This window comes from Corvus hawaiiensis, chromosome 2 (assembly GCF_020740725.1).
Source record: "Corvus hawaiiensis isolate bCorHaw1 chromosome 2, bCorHaw1.pri.cur, whole genome shotgun sequence".
Classification (NCBI taxonomy): domain Eukaryota; kingdom Metazoa; phylum Chordata; class Aves; order Passeriformes; family Corvidae; genus Corvus; species Corvus hawaiiensis.
The window spans coordinates 108,937,289-108,956,244 of record NC_063214.1 but is presented as its reverse complement, the minus strand read 5'-3'; the positions used below and the strand labels follow the sequence as shown (position 1 = coordinate 108,956,244).

The following is an 18,956-nucleotide window of genomic DNA, read 5'->3' as shown; positions in this document are numbered from 1 at the left end:
CCCTGCCCAGAAGGACTTGGGGGTGCTGGTGGGTGAGAGGCTGGACATGACCCAGCAACAGGCATTTGCAGCCCAGAAAACCAACAGTGTCCTGGGCTGCATCCAGAGCAGTGTGGGCAGCAGGTCAAGGGAAGGGGATTCTGCCCCTCTGCTCTGGCAAGACCCCATCAGCAGTGCTACACTCAGCTCTGGGGTCCCCAGCACAGGAAGGAAATGGACCTGATGGAGCCAGTCCAGAGGAGGACACTAAGATGCTCCAGAGGGATGGAGCATCTCTTCTACAAGGACAGGCTGAGAGAATTGGAATTGTTCAGTCTGGAAAAGAAAAGGCTTTGAGGTGTCCTAATCACAGCTTTCCAGTACCTGAAGGGAACTTAAAAGAAAGCTGGAGAGAGACTTTTTCAAAAGGGCATGGAGTGACAGGGAAGAATGGCTTCAAACTGAGAGTAGGGTTCAGTTAGATGTTAGGAAAAAGTTCTTTACTGTGGGGGTGGTGAAGCATTGAAATGGAATGCCCAGAGAAGCTGTGGATACCACATCCCTGAAAGTGTTCAAGGCCAGGTTGGATGGGGTTCAGTGCAACATGGCCTAGCCCAAGGTGCAGCTGCCCATGGCAGAGAGGTTAGAAGTAGATAACCCTTAAGGTCCCTTTCAGCCCAGGCCATTCTATGGCAACTTTAGTTATATTAATACCTACCCAAAAATATACATTTGTCAAAAAGCAAGGACACAGTTATGTTTTGAGGAACAAGAGTGTGCATTTACCACGTTTACAGATTTTGCCTTCTCCAGAACGCAAACAGAGATGCAACAGCTTTAGCCGAGACCTAGAAATAACATGTTATCCTCACGAGATCTGAAGATCCAAAACCACACATTTTACTAAATGCCATTTCATGGCATTCCAGACCATTCAAAAGTCTAATTGTCCACCTAAATTGGGGAAAAAAACTCAATTAGTTGACAGTCTATGATTAAGCTTTGAGGTTTAACTCCTGTGACACAAACTACACATGCACATTCACTGGTATGTCCTATTTAGATAGCTCTTTGTGCTTCGGACCCTAAACACTAGATGAGGGGAAAAACTCTACATAAAAAGTACAAACCAACTACTGAGCTGTCACGGCTAAAAGAAAGTTCTTCATGTTTCACTGAAGATGCATCTTGCGCTAAGACAAATGCAAGAAGGGAAAAATGTTTCTTCCCTCCTTTGATCTACACAGCAACACTTCTACAGTTGGGCCCATCACCCCACCCCCATTTAGGTACATCCATCTTGGTCAGAAAGACCTTCCCCAAATGTACAGGGAAGTGGAAAAGCCTAACTAAACCCAAAGCAATAGTTAAGAATATTACTACATTCTCTTTACAGTTAACGGCATTGATTTTTATATCACAGGGGAGCTAACACACCTATAGCCTATTTTCAATACACCTACTTTTCTCCCCAAAGCAATTTTGATCCTTCTGCAGAAGCCAGTCACTGATGTAACTCCTGAACCCATGATAGTTCAGGGAACCACATAGGCAAAGAGGTCATTGTGGAGGCTGGCTGGTTTCCATGAAACTAGTTTTTACACTAATCTGTTTTACCAATTCTGCTCATACTAGATTAGTCAAGCACAAGGAAAACAGCAGGACTATCTCATTTGCCATTAGGTCACCATTAGTGGCTAACCTGCCCTGAAAAAAACTCAGTGTAAAAGGGAAACGGAAAGGTTTTCACTGCGAAAACCAGAGAACGCTATCCTAAAGCACACTATCTGGGAACAACTGCAGTAACACCTTCCCCTCCCTGGCTCTCAGAAGTGCACATGTAGCAGTGCCACAAAGGGCACGGTTCGCAGCAAAGCCCCTGTGGTCAGGAACCTCTTTCTTAAACCAAGCTTTTAACAGATTTTGTCTGCAGATGCAGGGAACTACCTTCACTGGAACTACCAAACTGGGAAGGAGAAAGGAGTTCGACACAGGAGGCCAGGCCGGCCCCGGGCCCCAAGGGCGGGTGCCTAGAGCGGGAAGGCCACACCGAGCCCGCGGCCTGGCTCAGCACTCAGCGAGGCGCTTTGGCGCCCACGGCAGCTCCCCCCTTCCCCCATCAAACCCTTCCACCCAGCTCGGCCGCTGGGAAACGTGGTTGTCGCCGCGGCCCAAACGTGCCCCCTACAGATACCCGCGGGGTCAGGCCTCGCCACAGCCAGCGGCTCCAGCGCTAATCGCGTCCTCCACCAGGTTCGAGCAGCCCCGCAGTGACACCGCACTCCCGCGCCGCACCCGCGCCTCGCTCGGCGGCAGCCGCCAGCCCGGTTCGTCGCACCGGCCTCAAGGGCGGTGCAGGGGCGGCACAGCCGCAGCGCCGGGGCGGCCTCACGGGTGGCCGGGCCCGGCCGCTCGCCAACAGCCAGGCTCCCCTTCCCTTCGCCCGGCCCTGCGGTTCGGCACCTCCCGCCCCCCCTGCCCCCACGGGGAAAGCGCGCCCTTGGGCCGCCCGGAGCCGCCGCGACCGCCCGGGCCAGGGGAACCCGCACGTCCCCCCGCCCCCGGCCCGACCCCGCGGGCTCCCCCCGGGTCAGGCAGCCCCCGGCGCGGCGGGCTCAGGGCAGGAGGCCGCAGCGGGCCGCCCGCCTGCCGGGGAACAGAGGCGGGTACCAGGGGCTAGCACGGCCCGGCGGGAACGCCGGGGAAAGGCCGGAGGAGGGAGGTGGCGCCCGCACGGGCCTCATCCTCGGCGGCCCTGGCGAGGCACCGACACGGGGGGGGGTGGGGAAGGGGCGCGCCCCCACCGTCTTCTAGCCCGGTTACCTGTGGCGCCGAGCAGGAAGTCCAGGGTGCTGTGCCGCGCTGCTGCTGCCATAGTGAGATAGAGCCTTGTGCCATACCTGGAGCGGCGGCGGCAGCACGGCCGTGTGGCGGAGCGGCCCTATATGCGCGGGGGCTGCGGCGGCGCCGCGGGGGGGGAGCGCGGCGGGGCGGGGCCGGGGCGGGCCGGGGCGGGCCGGGGGAAGCGGCGGGCCCTGAGACCCCGGGCTGGGCCGCTCGGCATGGCCGGAGAGCGCTGCGGAGCTCGTGGGGGTGCGGCTGACCCGCACCTACCCCCTGAAACGCTGTAATGGTGCCCTGGCGCTGAGGCCACGGAGCGGTCCCAGCGGCAGCAGCGGCGGGGCTGCTGCGTGTCACCTGCTACCCGCCGTGGGCACGGAGGAGGCCTGCTGTCCCTCCCTGCAGAGGGACCACCACCAGGGAGTCTTCAAAGCCTTTTGTTTAAAGTCTTTTTTATTCATAACGGATAACTGTAAAACAGCGTGCTGAAGCCACAAATTACCTTAATCACATGCAGTTAGTTACCAACCCAGAAAAATAGTATCCAGAAGTAGTTAGCTATAAGACTGATCACAGAATCACAATATCACAGAATCAATTATGTTGGTAAAGACCTCTGAGATCATGGAGTACAACCTGTGACCGAAAACATCACCCTGTCAACTGGACCATGGCACTGAGTGCCACATTCAGTCTTTCCTTTAAAACGTCCAGGGATGGTAACTCCACCACCCCTCTGAGCAGCCCATTCCAGTGTCTAACTAACCTTTCTGTGAAGAAATTCCTCCTAATGTCCAACCCAAATCTCCCCAGGTGCAGCTTAAGACTGTGTCCTCTCGTCCTGTCACAGGCTGCCTGGCAGAAGAGACCGAGCCCCACCTGTCCACAATCTCAGGGAATTGTAGAGATCATAAGGTCACCTCTGTGTCCTTTTCTCCAGGCTAAAAACCCCCAGCTTCCTTTGCTGCTCCTCATCAGACTTGTGCTCTAGACCCTTCCCCAGCTCCGTTGTCCTTCTGTGGACACGCTCCAGCACCTCAATGCCCTTCCTGAACTGAGGGGCCCAGAACTGGACACAGGACTGCAGGTGTGGCCTCACCAGTACCGAGTACAGGGAAAGATGTTTGACTGTCAGTTACTAGGAGCTTTGCCAGCTGGCAAATTCCTTTCATTTTATTGCATGAATGAGAGTGGATTTGCACAATGCCATAGCATCAGTGGTTTCACATGATTCCTCAATTAAATGAAAAGATTTACAAGTAATTGTTAGTGTGTAATCTAATGTGCTACCGTGATTATTTCTATAACTTTCAATAAGGTTTTTTTCAGGGCAAACTTACAGTATCCTTGTTTTTAACAGTTACAGTTCCACACAAGCACCCTGAGCAAAGCAGAAACATTCACTGGAGGTGTGCATCAGAGACGCACAGACATCTGCAGGTCTGTAGTAACTACACTTTCTTCAGATGGTCTTCATTTGACACAAGTCATGCATGAGAGGCTGGGGGTTTTATGATTAATTAGCTAAAATATACAGCTTTGCAGATTCCCATTCATTATCTTTGATCCAATCCTGGATATTATAGGGGATTACGTAGTTCTGTTTGGGTGGCTTGTGTATGCTTGTTGCCGTTCCATCAGGAACTCTGATTTTTCTTAGTGCCATCTATTTTTTATTTTTATTTAACCAAAATAATTGCTTCCATACTGCTGACTTCAATCTCTCTACTGTTTGTTTGAGGTTTTTTTTTTTCCAGATATGCAGCTGCCACAAGACAACCAGTAATATCCCTGCAGTTTACAATCTCTTACATCTCAGCTTCAGTTGTGGCTGCTGCAGTGGTTTCAGTTACCTCATTCCATAAAGGATTGATTTTGACTCTCTTCAGTGGGAGCAACGCCTTGTGTTCCATTCAACCTATTACATTGTCTTTCCACTGTGGAATAATTGGAAGATGGTAATATCAATGCTGCCACCTAAGTACCTTCAAATGTAATTGTTCATACATGCCAAGTGCCTTGCTAAATTATGCCCTTACAAACAAACAAACATCTTTCCTGGGTTTACAGGGGGGGGAAAAAAAAGGAACATCAATATGTCATCCAAACCTTTTCCTGGCATTAGCTTTGCAATTTAAGGTTGACCATTCCAGACTGGCACTTAAAGAAAGTTGAAACATCATCTTTTCAGTTAAATTTGCTGTGGAAAAAAGAACAGTGGCCTTACTGTGTCCTTTTTTATATGGATGAGAATTTTGTGGTTTAGTAGTAGGTTGAAGAGCTGAAGAGGCTAATGAATTATTACAAAGAACAGTATGAAGCCTCTCTTTCTTAAACTTTGATTTAAAGAACAGTTATTAGCCATAAATGGCTTTTGCAGCTGCTCGTTGGGCTAGGTGGAACTGGGAAAGCTGGCAAAACAGCATGAGCAAATTCAAAAAACAGCAGAAAAGAAGAGGTTCATCCTGGAAACTTTGATAGAGCTGAAGGAAAACATCAACAAGAGGAAGAAACCTGCAATATCAACATGTAGGAACGAAAGCAAACAGTAAATTACATATGGTTTTACAGAAAAATGTAACAACAAAGCCCACAGAATTTAAGCCTCCGTGGGAAGAATCCCATCACTGAGGAAGGAACTAACAGAATTCTCTTCCACTTCTTTGGCATGAGTACTCTGTGCATACTACTTAACTAGGTCATGCCTGGGATATTTTTGGGAATCTTCTTGTTAGAAAATTACACCGAAGGGAATTTTAAAAAGAGCAATTAAAATAATTAGAGAGATGAAGGGATTGATTTATGAGACAAGATCAAAAGATCTGGAATATTAAAACATGTTTCACAAATGCTGTGGAGTTTGGATGACATCATGTTGTTAAGATTAGCACAGACTATTTGGAAAGAGTTTATTCAGTGTGAGATTACGTGCATATTTTGAAACTAGTAGAAACTGAAAAAGTGGGAGAGAAAAAGGTTGAGGCACTGGTTTTTGAAAAGCTTTGTGCTGAAAATCAAGGGCAGAGACCATACCCTCTACAGGTAGATTGGACAGATTAGATAAAGATACCAGCTGATGGGAACAATCTTGCACTGGCAAATAGCTGGAACAAAGGCCTTGCACAGTATGCAATAACCTGCACTAGATGTGTGCTTTTGGCTGAATAACCTCTGTTCTTCATACAGGACCACAGCAGGCTGAAATAGCAAGTGTTTCAAGTCTCAAGGGGTTTTTTTAAGCAGAGTGTAATAGCATTTTCAACCACAGGTTCCCAGTTCGTCCTCTCTGACTACATCCACCTCTGATCATTGTTCTGAAAATACTTCACTTACAACTGCCACAACCCAAAGTTCACCTAGGGAATGAAAGTTAAACCCAACTTCTTCTCATAGACAGCTAAGAAATATCCTTTAAGAAAAAGATTTTTTCCTCATTTTTACTGCCTGTTCAGAAATTCATTAACTTCAGGTCCTTCTGAGTCCAGCCTAGAGTTCACTAGGGTTGCTTAAGAATAGTAGACTTTTTTCCTGAATGGTTAAAAAGTTTCTAAAGTGATGACACATTTAAGACAGGAGTTCACAAAGGCTGTGTTAGCCCTTGTTTAGGAATACTTGTGTATCTCACAGATTTATCACTGAGGAATAATGTGGACATCTCACAATGTGAATTGAAACCTTGAAATGAAACGTATTTATTTAAAATATACATGCACATGAGTTCTCCCTCCATGCCTGGTTCTGTATATTCAAAGTATTGTTAAACATTAGTGCAACACAATTAAATAAGCAGAATAACATGTGCAAACATGTTACCCCATGCTGAAGTGCCTGCTAGAAGATGGTACCAAAATGGGAAAAGCAGGGGCTGCAAACAGAAGAGGCGTAGAACTTGATGCAAACCCTTGAAAGTGCCTTCATCATCTTCGCTGTTTGTGCATCTGGATCAGTTTTTCCCCAGGAATTTTCTTTTTTTGAGCACAGCTCTAGTCCTTAAGTATTTGCTTATCATTGACAGAAGTCATGGTAAATTTTGAGGGGTAGGAGAGGGAAGATAATACTTAATTTTAGAAAAATATTGGTAGGGTGGGATGGGAAAGGATCTTGTAAGTTAATGGTTGTTTTAGAAATTCTTTGAGGTAATAATGTGGTATCACAATTTTGACCAAACATGAAGTTCACCACTTTGCAAAACAGCATTATCTTACTATATAAGACGAAATTAATGTTTTCTAGAGGTGAATAACTGTTTAATACAGCTAAGAAAACTAGAACTGATTGTTGTAATGAATTTACTTCTTTAATTCTTATTTCTACTTTTGTGCCTGAGCATGTTACTGTTTACTAAAACAAATACAATTTATCTCCCCTCTCTTGGACGCTTTCAATCTGATATGTAGGCTTGCTGGGGCATAGCTCTAGAGGCTTAAGAAAAAAAAAAGATAGAAAACCGTCAGTTTCAAATTAAATTTAGGCAGTGTGGAGGCTACATCATAGTGGAAATTATGAGAAAAATCTCTAACTTTAAAAACAAGCATATTGAGTTCAACAGGAAACTTACTCAGGTAGATTATAAGATGAATAAAGACTCTTTTCTTTTTTTCTTTTTTTTTTAATTCTGCAAAGAAAGACCCAGGAGAGTCAAATTATATCATAGGATGTAAGAGTTCTCACAGAACAAGAGAACAATTTCAGGAAGTTAGCAAACTCAGATAAGAGTTGATTACTTAAATAAGTGCTACTATAAATTATAGCAGCTATTATACTCTCTGCTTTTTGAGAACTCTCTGCTGGATTTCAGCCAGAGTGCTGTGTGTGAACCCTTGGGATTTCCTTTGGTCCAAATAGACTCCAGTCTGTTCTCTTTGTGCAGAGGTTATTTACCACAGAGGTGAGACCTCAAGTCCAGTCATCCCAGGATCCTGGTCATCCTGCACATCTTCTTCGGAGACACCTTACTTGTGTTAGAACACTCGCTAATCAGGTTTCAATCTTGACAGAAACTAACAAATTATTTTGATAACACTGAGAAGTAGCCACAGAAACCACTGACAGACCCTTCCTTACCTTTGCCTTCCCAGCAGCATCCTCTTAGCTTAGCCCAGGCCATGCCTCTTAACCGGCACATAATGGAGGTTTGGGGTTGGGGTTTTTTCCTAACTGCCAAAATGCCACAGACGCGGCAGAGTTTCTTTCTGTGTTTCTCTATAGATGTTTGACCATTTGACAGAATTCTCCAGAATCCCAATAAGTATTTCCTCACCCCCAAACCAAATACAAGGAAAGGCTAGGTGAACACTGCTTTTCCATCCCAACCACGGTCTTGCCTGTGAACTCACCACATGATGCAGCAAAATTTGATCAAGCTTTCCCTTAACACCCATGTCATCTCTCAGAATAATTATATCCTCTAAGAAGTCCCTCTTGGTGTTTGAAAACAGCCTTTGAGGACCCTTTTTTATAACTCCTATCAGATTATCTCCACTATTAGCTCTTTGTCCCTAGTCATCATCTGATCCCATGGGCAGCTCATCAGGTGATTCCCAGTAACACATCAGATGATCATGATCTTGAACAGCAACCAAAGGACTTGCCTGGCTTGTCCACCGTCTGTCATGCCTGTCACATTGTCTGGAGGCACCTCCTCAGGCATCGATAGGGCTTGCCAGTGCTAGTCTTTCTTTATGACCTAAGCTATAGAAGTTACATCTGATGGCTGCATCAGCTTGTTAGAATTACCTAAACCACTCCCAAGTGGTGACTTACAGAGTACAGGACAGGACCTGTGGTTCACAATCAAAAAGAATATAACAGAAAAAATTGGATTCTGTTGCCTCATTTCCCTTCACACAAAGCAGAAGGATGGCAAGCTCAGGTGAGGTCAGAAAACTAGTGCTGGGGGTGGCTGTGTGTGACATGGTTGGGACTTTAGGATAGCACTCATTTCCACCAGCAATACAACAGAATCTTTTTTCTTTACATTAAGCTGGTTTTGTTAGTTTGGGTTTTTTTCTGTTTTCTTTCTGCTTTGTCTCTATTTCCTAATAATTACTGTCACAAAACCAGTCATGCACTGGTTTCCCCTGTTACAGTATCTTGTCTATTGATTATAATTTCCCATGGTATGCAGGTGACTTCAGGAAGAGGTTACCCCCAGATATCAAAATACACTGAAAAGGTAAATCTCTTCTTTTTCATCACAGCACTCTGTATCCAGTGGACACCATTCTCCTTTCTTTTCGACCAACATCAGCAGCTACAGTTGAAATAATGTAAATATTATAGCAAACCAAAAGCAACCTGATCAGGGTGAAAGAATTTCTTTTATACCTTGTAAAACTCTTTATATTATGGAAAAATATACATGGGGTGGTAATTTGTAGTCCTAACCTCTCATAACATGAAGACAATAATATTCTTTCTGATCAAAGTGTGTTTATGGAGGGATGGAATCCCTGCACAGAGAAGAATGGATGGTAAATTGATTAAAATTAGAGTAATGAATTAATCCAGACAGCATGGAGGCAGTAGAACAGATGAGCAAAAGAGAAGCAGTGTAAAAAAAACCCACCACAATAGAAAAGATGTTTTACCTTAACTAGATATCAGTAATATGTACTTTATATGCATGTTTTACAGTATTATTTATCATAAAACTGTTCCTTTTAGTTACCTTTTCCAATTCTCTTTTGAGAGATGATGCCTCAGTATGCACTCTCTGAGAAATGCTGATAAATTATAGTGTGAATTTTATTCTCATATCTGTATTATATATATTGGATTCAGGGCTTGCATGAAATTCTGTTGCCACTGAAGTCAAAGAAAGACTTAATGCTGACTTCAAGGGAGCCAGAATGTCAGCATTTGTCTGGTGCACTGCAGACAAGGTTAGACCAATACTCTTTGTCACCCGGTCATTTGACTTTCCAGGCAGAATTGTATGTAATAGCATTCAAAGTATAAAACCAAGGAAAATGAACAAAATGCTTAAATACATGCCAATAACTCATACTAGCTACAATTTAGTCATAAACTCAACTCAACCCTTCAGAACTCTATAAGGGGTATTACTTTATTGATGAGTTCAGCTTTCTTATTATGAGACGAGGTATTACCATTATGCCTGTGATAAGTGAACCTTTTGGTTGCAAGTGTAATACAAATTCCAAATTAGAAAATGGTCTCTTCCTCAAAGGGATTTCCAGATTAAAGAAAGGTGCCTGTCTAAACAGGACAAGGTGCCAGTGCATAACAGCTGCTGCACGTCAGCCTCTCCTGTGAGCCCTGCGCATGAAGCTCATCTCCTCTAACTCAGATGTCTACAATCCAGAAACCTGTCTTTGATCTGGTTGTCTTCACTGCATTCAGAACCAGCAGAGAGCCAGTTTTAAGATGTAGTTCATCACATCTGCATTTTCAACCAGAGCAGATAAAATGTGTTCTGGTTCTATCGGTTGTCTAAGGACAGTTCAGGTGAATTCCACATTCGTGGAGTGCTTTGAACAGATTGAATGAATTCCCTTCTATTCAGAGATACTCTCAACATGAAATAAGAATTGCCATGTGGGGATAAGCCATGATTACTTTTTTTAAGTTTTCTCCTTAGCAGAAACTTTTGCACAAACTTCTCCATTTTCTATTGTAAATAAGAAACAGCATGTGCTTAGGAAAGAGAGATGAGTTTTCCAGGGGGAAAAAAACAATACAGTAAGATAATACTGATCCACTCAGCTGGCCATGATCTCATTTTATTGGCTGTCAGACCATCGCTGAGTTCATTAAATAACATCACAGAAAGTCTTTGTGAAAGACTTTGTGGTTTTTCACAGTCAGTTCCTCTAAGAAGTTGTCATGTAACATCTAATTATAAACTTGTATGGTTTTTAAATGCAAGGTAAATCAAAATGTAGAGTCAAGAATATAATCCAAAGTGATTGATCTACAGCTCACCTAAGTACTTTCACAATTAGAGCTAAAGTGCATAAAACAAATTTGGAGAAACAGACAAAAGTTTAGTAGTTAATCCTCCAAAACCTGTGTAAAATATTGGCCCTATTGACAAGGTAATACAATAACAATGTATTGCAATCTGTTACCAAAAGTTCACCAGAACTCAATAAAGTAATAATTGGCAGTAATTACAGCAAAGTGCCTTTTGGAATTGACATAAAAATTTTCAGCCTGAAACAGCCTGATGTAAATATCAGAAAATTTGTGTGTCCTTGCAACCCAGAAGATTGGCAGAAAACATATACTGATTGTAGAAGTTAGGTACCAGCTCAGTCTTTACTAAAGTGCCTCTGCTGATGCTTTGAGAGGAACTAGAGCAGTAGCTTAGGAGTCAGGAGATCAGTGTTTTAATGCTTCAATTGCTAATGATTATTCCACCCAAAAAGAGGTGATAACAGTACTTTCTTTCTCTATTAGTTTGTACACCCATGAGGATGAAAACTGTTTCAGCTGTGACATTTTAAAAAAATACAAATTCGACAGGCAGCTCTAAATTCCTCTTGTGAATAATGTATATGGTATTCTACACAAATTTCCATAATGGTTCTTTATTACTTGCGTTTTATTATCTGAGCAATTCCTTGCACAGTCTTTAATATATTCTCCAGTTATTTATCAGGTTGGTTTAGGTTTCTTTTTTTAGGTTTTTGTCTTTACTTCGTTAAATTTAAACTGAAAGAACTTCTGGTGAACATAAAATGGCATGTAACGATATTGTCAGTGAGCGAGCAGTTGTTCAAGAGATAACAAATAGTTTGTTTAGAGGTTTTGGCTGCAACACTTATATAATGACTATTATTGCCAGCAACATTAACCTAGAGTACAAGAAAAACAGAAAAGTAATCAGATAGGAATACTTACCATATGCAAAGTTCAAATGTAGGTGGTTTTTTTCCTCCTAGCATCAGAATTCTGGAAGGTTTTCTGCAAAGTGGTGAGAGGTGAAAATCTGGAGAGGGAAGATTTTCAAATTTTTAAGGGGATTTCCAATAGAACCTGCAGCTGCTAGTAACACCTGAGGATAATTTTCAAAGGTAGGACTTTTGAGTACTGTATCTATTTTGACTTTTGGGCTGAAAATGGCGAAAGAAATGCAGACTTGGAGAAAGAGACAGAGCAAAAAGATTTCTTATACAAAATTCAAATTGTCATTAATTTCCTCTGTCTGGACAAAATTTGAAACAAAAACCTCCCTTGATGAGAGTTATGTCAAAGCATAGGCACTGAAGATCCCAGTTGCTTCAATAGACAAAGACTGTACACATACACAAAGGAAGGGTATTTGTACAGGGTTCTGTAAACTAAGGACTTCAAGTATCTTATGGAATAACATGGAATTGTATTTTCTTTATTTTAAAGTAAGGGTCTTACTTTTGTGAGTGCATGAATCCTGAAAAAAAGCAAGTAGCTATTTTGTTTCCTGTCACTTCCCAATCCCAACTTTACTAGCATGACATGCAAAATTAAGAACGTCAGTAATAGGTAATGTCATTAGAACTTCTCGTGTGGAAACATTTTAATTTTTCAATTAAAACTTCATAGAAGAGTTGGTTTTATGACCTAAAGCAAATGGTTGGAAATTTAGTTTGGTCTGGCTCCTATGCTTTCAGTATTTTGGGATTGCTACTATGCAGGGGTTAAGCTGTAAGAAGAAAAGAATGTATTGTCGTACCTGCAGGATTCTAGAAATCCTGGTTAGGTTTCTCTTCTGATCTAGGCAGTGATATGGTGGCCTTGCTTTTGTACTCTGATGAATTCAAGCTTCAGTGCTCTGAGTGCTCACTACTTCCTGACCTTTTTCCTATTTTGCCCAGTTTTCAGGGGCTATCTGTCATAATCAATGATACTGTGTTTCATTGTGCCAAAAGAGCTCAGTTGGTGTCTTGCCAGTGCCAAAAGACATGGATTCAAAAAGATATTTGAGAATGCTGAAATGAAACTCTTGTGTTATATTTTCTTCCTGATTCCTGTTTTAAATCGTGCACTATTGTATTTGTCTTCATCACATACTCAAACTGACAGAGCCCCATGTAACAATAAACAATACTGAACTGCCAGCCTTTAACTTTTACTGTTTGCTTAGGAAGTGTGTGGAAACTAATGAGAAAGTGTATGAATTCATTTTTGGATCAATGAATGCTGAATAACAGATTTTGCAATAAAAATGGCTCAGGAAAAGACAAGATACATTTTCTGTGTGACAGCCACTTTTGGGTATGTCAAACAAAGCTGTAAAACTTAACCAATATGTCATGCAGACTTCTTGGAACAAATTATGCAGTTGCCTGACTCCATTCTTTCAGAAAACTTTACCACAGATTTTATTGCACTCTGACATGGTTTCTCTGCGGCACTGAGAGCCACTGACACAAGGAGCCCAGGGCTCTCCTGGTGGATGGGACCACTTATCCTTTGTGTTATGGGCAGCTCGGTGCAGCCAGACTTAGTGTGGAGCCTTTGCTGGCTGCAGCACTGCAGGAGTGTAGGAGCAACACCCAGCTCTGCCTTCCCACACACTCTCCTGCATTGAAACTATGTAGATGGATTAAAAGACTCGGCCCTAAGAGATAACAGCTGATCCTGTCATAAACCAGGCTTGAGTACTGATGTCGGGGTCCCTCTGATCTGCAGGCACGGTGCTTGCTGTAGTGCTTCCTAGTGGTATGGAAACAAGTCCCGTGGGATCACATGGCTGCAACAGAGCTGCAGGAGGCAGTCAAGATTGTCAGAGGAAATACTAGTAAGCACCTTACTCTTAAGTACTCTGCTTCCCTGGAAATATGTTCTTGTCAGCATTTCTACTGTTGGATCCCTTCTAGTTATGAGACCATATGATTGTAGTTCTGCCAGGTAAACCCAAGGGACTCTGAAAAATTTCTTTGATTTCTGGACAAGACAGCAAGCCCATTATCACTATGCATTATAGGACTGTTTAGACTACTGACCACTTGGCAACAAATTGGCTTTACTTCCTATTAGATTTATTTGACGTGCTGGAGTGAGTCCAGAGAAGGGAAACAGAGCTGATGAAGGGTCTGGAGCACAAGTCTTATGATGAGCATCTGAAGGAGATGGGTTTTTTAGCCAGGAGAAAAAGAGGCTCAGGGGAGACCTTCTTGCTCTCTTCAACTACCTGAAAGGAGGTTGTAGCCAGGTGGGGGTTGGTCTCTTCTCCCAAGTAGCAAGTGACAGGACAAGAAGAAATGGTTTTGAGTTGCACCAGGGGTGGTTTAGATTGAATATTAGAAAAAATTTCTTCTGAAAGCATTGCAAGGCATTGGAACAGGCTAGCCAGGGAAGTGTTGGAGTCGCCATCCCTGGAAGTGTTCAAAAAACATGCGGGTAGGGCACTGGGGGGCATGGTTTAATGTTGAACATGGTGGTGGCACTAGATTGATGGTTGGACTTGATGATCTCAAAGGTCTTTTCCAGCCTTAACCATTCTATGGTTTTCCTATTGTTTTTCTTTCTCATTAATGAATAATATCAAGCTAAAAACACAATATTTTTTTTCCTGTGTTTTGTTCAAAATGTAAATGGTACTTTTTGATGGTAAAGAACCCATAGTTTTCTGCTTGTAGGTGATATTTCTGGTCAAATTATATGTTGTGAGTAGCATTAGCTTACTTTTGTTAGTAAGCCTCACTTCTACCTTTATAATAATTAATGAAGCTCAGCTTTAAGGGACAGTGCATGTGCTATTGCCAGAGTAGTCCTATTCATATGGCATCCATCATGCATGGCATATTCCATTTCCTGGATTATATGCAGTCTGTCTGAATGGTAGCCTCCAGTAACATGTTTACAGTATATCCTGCTGAAAACAACAAAAAGCTCTATTTATAAACTGTTTAGGAGTTAAATGTCTCATAAATGTTCCAGCCCTTAAAAGCAAGCATTCCCACTTCCAATGTATTAGTGAAATGCACACATTTATTCACAAATCATTCTGTGGGCTAGTTTTATCAATTCTAAACCACAGCTGAATTGATGACATTTTCTCCCTTCCTCTGGCTTTCAGTCAAGCCCACAATCACTTTCCCTGTGTGCCTTGAATATTTAATTGGTAAACACTGCGGGATAATATTTAACTACAAAAAAAATCTATCATTACTGCCATATCGTAAACACATAGGGAAATTCCAGTTTAATTTTCTGAAATTGCTTGCTTGCAGCACTAAATATGTGGGATTAAACTGACTTTGAGAGAATGCTAACCGAGAAGCAATAAGATGCTTTTGGCCCTGTGCTGTTTCTGAAGGCTTTGCAAAGATGCTATCATGCAGCATTTCAGTCATGGCAGGAATGAACTGGAAATTTCCTGAGAAGAGATGGTGGGTAGGTAAAAGGTTGCTATAAAACCTTAAGCCTTCCCTAAGGTCATATTGCAAGCTGCTTGAAATAACAAATATTAAAAACATGTAATGCAGCTGTGGTGTAAACATATAAAGTGCTGCATGAGTAAGAAGACAAGGAAATAAAAAACCCCCAAAATATGAGATACCTCTGAATGAAGGAGAAGTAATGGCTATCTATATGACCCCTCTTTAATCCTTACACTCTTTCTGCAGTTTCAAGTTCCAGTCATCTCTCTCATTCCCACTTTCAACTTCCTGTCTCCTCAGTTCCATTCTCTCTCCTTTCTTTCCTGTGATCATCACTTAAAATCCTCACTTATTCTTCAGTGCTCTCCCAATTATTTCCTCCGTTAACTTGGTTTTTCTTTTGCTGCATACTACTCCAGACCTGCTTCTGTCTATAGCTCTTTGATATTTGATTTACCTTATTATCTTTCATTTATCTTAGCATCTTTATCTGTTATTTAGAAATCAGCAGAGCTTTCTCCACCTTCCCACTCAAACTGCACTTTTGCCCACTGAATGCAGCACTGTTTGTTCTCAGAGCTTCTTCCTTTCTTCTTCTCAATCATACTTGATTCTGTTTGATACTGGTCATTTGCATCCCCTCCTGCTGAGTCCTTTGTATGATGTTAGTTCCATCAGTTTCTGATTTCTCTGCTGTCTACAACTGCCTTTTCTTGTTCTGCTTTCACTGTTGCTGACTTCCTGACTGACTTAATTTTCAAAATGCATCCTGCTGTTGGGGTTTGGACTTTGTGACAGGGATCATGTTTAAAACCTAGTATCTTTTTTCTAAAAACCAGTTTTTCCAGTGCACACTACTTTCAAACCATCTTTTTATCAGTACTTGGAGCCCCTCTCTCCAAAGAGAGTTATATCCTCACATCACTGCACTCAGAAAAGGGAGTTTCTACACAGAGAATTTATGATCCAAATACTGAAAACAAAAGGGATCAGCAAATCACCAAAACATTATTGCTCCTGTTTTACACAGGCTGAGCTGAAAGTTTAATTCAGATCTTGTAAAACTTAGTTCAGTTTATTAATGGTGGAAATATTCTGTAACTCAAACCATCATCTTTCTGCTTCTCCAGGAAGCAAACCCAAGCCTGGGCAGATGTGGAGATTTTCTCAGCACTTGCTGTAGTTACTCAGCATCACATTTAAGGTGCTGCTGATTTTGATGACAGATATATTGCAGGCTTTACTGTGAAGTGCAGTCGCCCAGTAGAAACCAGTCCAAGGCACTAAACCAGGCTGCTATTATTTCAGCTGTCCAGGAAACTAGTGTGATTGCATGTGATAATATGGTTAGTGCCCTTACTAGCACCTGTCTTCAGTTTTTCCCACCATTTTATTTTTTATTTCAGTGGGAAGCAAATCAGTCACAGATACAAATGCAAATGTAAGTGCGTGGCAAGCAATGGTTCTGGTTGGCTCTTTTAAAAAGACTTCATTTTCTGTTCTCTTGCATTGGTAAAATAAATCCTTTAGATTGAGAATTCTAAAAATGTACCCAGATTCAGTAGTCACTTTCCAAAATCTTAGCTGCATCTTTACGTGATGCATGTAATGCTTATTCACTGTAAAAATGTCTTTCTTCCTAAAGCAAATCATCCTTCAATGTGAATCCAGGTTTTTCCCTAATATCTCTAATGCCCTCAAGGGAGATAAAGCATTAAGCAATAGATTGTATGAAAGTATGTAACCTGGTATATATAAGCTAATAATCTCTGGCCAGAAGTGCAGTCTTTCAAATAGTTGCCACAGCTGGCAAACTGAACATAATTACATTGGGAGTCATCTTTCTCTAAGCAGTCCTTGTCAATTGTATCACCACAGTCATTTCTTTTGAAGACATGTAAAAACCAGAAAGTCCGACAAATATATTTGCTAATTAAATCCCCAGCTAAATCAAGAGTAAAACACAGATGCCGTGCTCCTCCTTTGCTTCCTCCTGACTGCATAGGAATGGCTTGTTGAGAAATTATCACTTTTTCATTTAAAAATCATGTATTACTGACAAAACAAAGGCAGGCAGATACTAATAACTCTGCAATGTGGTTCTGAATTTGTTAGTGAGAAGGTGAAGTCAAAGTGAGGAGGTGGGAGAGGTGCTGGGAAAAGCAGGAGGTAGAAAAAACACAGGTTGTGAATTCAGTGTCAAACTGGTAATCATAGAATCATCACATGGTTTGGATTGGAAGGGACCTTAAAGATCATCTCATTCCAACCCCCCTGCCATAGACAGGGACACCTCCCACTAGACCAGGTTGCTCAAAGCCCCATCCACTCTGGCCTGGAACACTTCCAGAGACATCCCCAACCTGGACAACCTATTCCCGTGCCACACCACCCTCACAGAATTCCTTCCTAATACACAATCTAAATGTAATTAATTGTAAATTTGCAACTTAAACCCTTTTCCCCTTGTCCTGTCACTACGCACCCTTGTGAAAAGTCCCTCTCCAATGAATGAATGTGGCAGTCAGCCGTGACAGGGAAGTTGTATCTCTAATTGGCTTTCCAGCCTTGAGGCTTGGTCTTGGCAGAAAGATAAAGAAAAGGCTGGTGAACAGTTCTGAAGGTAAAAAGTGATTATTTACAACGACAGCAGAGATGTACGGTGTGGGAGGTGGACAGGGATGATGTGAGGCCACACATGTAACTGAGAATGCCTGTCTTCAGGCATACATTTGGCTTATTTCTAAGCCTGTTCTAGATAGGTTGGTTTCTAAATCACTGTATTCATCATTAGTACTTTTAAGCACTATTGTTTACTTTTGAAACTCTTTTTATAGTAATTGTTACTTTAAAAAATAAGAAGAGATTGATAGTTCCAGATACCTAGCAACTACAAATTATTCATCATGTTTCAGTGGTCTTAATGACACCCACATATATAAGAAGAGATATTGTGTTACTAAACTGAAATGTTTTAAAACTGTGAATCATTAAGACCAACAGTTACAGTTTTTAGAACATGTTCTGAAACATTCTCTAGAGGAATATGGTGTGTGTGAATAAAGACCTTTTGAGTACGGTAATCAGCCACAAGCCAGTTTATTCACACCAAGCTTTTTATTTATAAATGTGTTGTGGACCAAAGAAAGAAAGAGGAAATAAGGCAGTGTAGAAACCAACACTCATTATTCTGTGCAGGTGCTCTGAGCAATCCTATCTATTAATGTAGTCCTTCTGCAACATGGCTGTGGAGCAGGCTGTGCCCAGGCTGCTCACCCAGGCTGGATCTGCAGTATGTTGGGTGAGAAGCAGCCCCAGAGCCTGGTGCTCCTCACATGGCTTATCTGTGGTGGTATATCTGTCTTTATTAACTCTAGAGAGAGGCTGGGGTGACTTTCCAAATGCCTACAGCAAGTGACTCAAGCTAGGTGGGGTTCAATCCCTGAATTCCTCTCCTCATAGCAGGAGCCTGTTCAATCAACAGGCAGCCTTGAAAGCTTGTTACAGCCCAAAGCAAAAAAACCTTCCAAATTCCATTTGATTGCTACAGCCTTATGCTTCAGTACAAAATAACTTTTACAACATGTGCTTGAAGAACAGGGCTGTGTCTTGCACTACAGAAGTAAAGAGCTTTGCAAAATGCATTAACTACATCAAGAGAAACCCCTTCCTTCATTCTCTTAAGTTGAAGCAACTGTTTTCCTCCTTCAGTAGGTCCAATTCTGACACTGTTCATTAGGCCATGCCACTTTATTCTGCTATTGCTTTAACACTTGATACTCCCCCCCATGTAGGGCCAGGATG

At 42.3% G+C, this 18,956-nt stretch overlaps 1 protein-coding gene and 1 long non-coding RNA gene across 2 annotated transcripts in view; one reads left to right on the top strand and one right to left on the bottom strand.

Annotated features, from left to right (window-relative positions):
* Positions 1 to 2,954, bottom strand: part of SMS (spermine synthase) — a 44,702-nt gene extending 41,748 nt beyond the window's left edge. The window contains exon 1 of the mRNA XM_048287865.1: positions 2,803 to 2,954. Coding sequence (XP_048143822.1) covers positions 2,803 to 2,854 — 52 coding nt within the window. The 5' untranslated portion in view covers positions 2,855 to 2,954. The remainder of the gene's footprint in view (positions 1 to 2,802) is intronic.
* On the top strand, positions 2,055 to 13,139 carry LOC125317788. Its single transcript, XR_007200182.1, has 5 exons — positions 2,055 to 2,232; positions 4,181 to 4,260; positions 4,578 to 4,778; positions 8,948 to 8,995; positions 11,730 to 13,139. It is a non-coding gene; the product is annotated as an uncharacterized LOC125317788 (long non-coding RNA).
* The last annotated feature ends 5,817 nt before the right edge of the window (positions 13,140 to 18,956 follow it).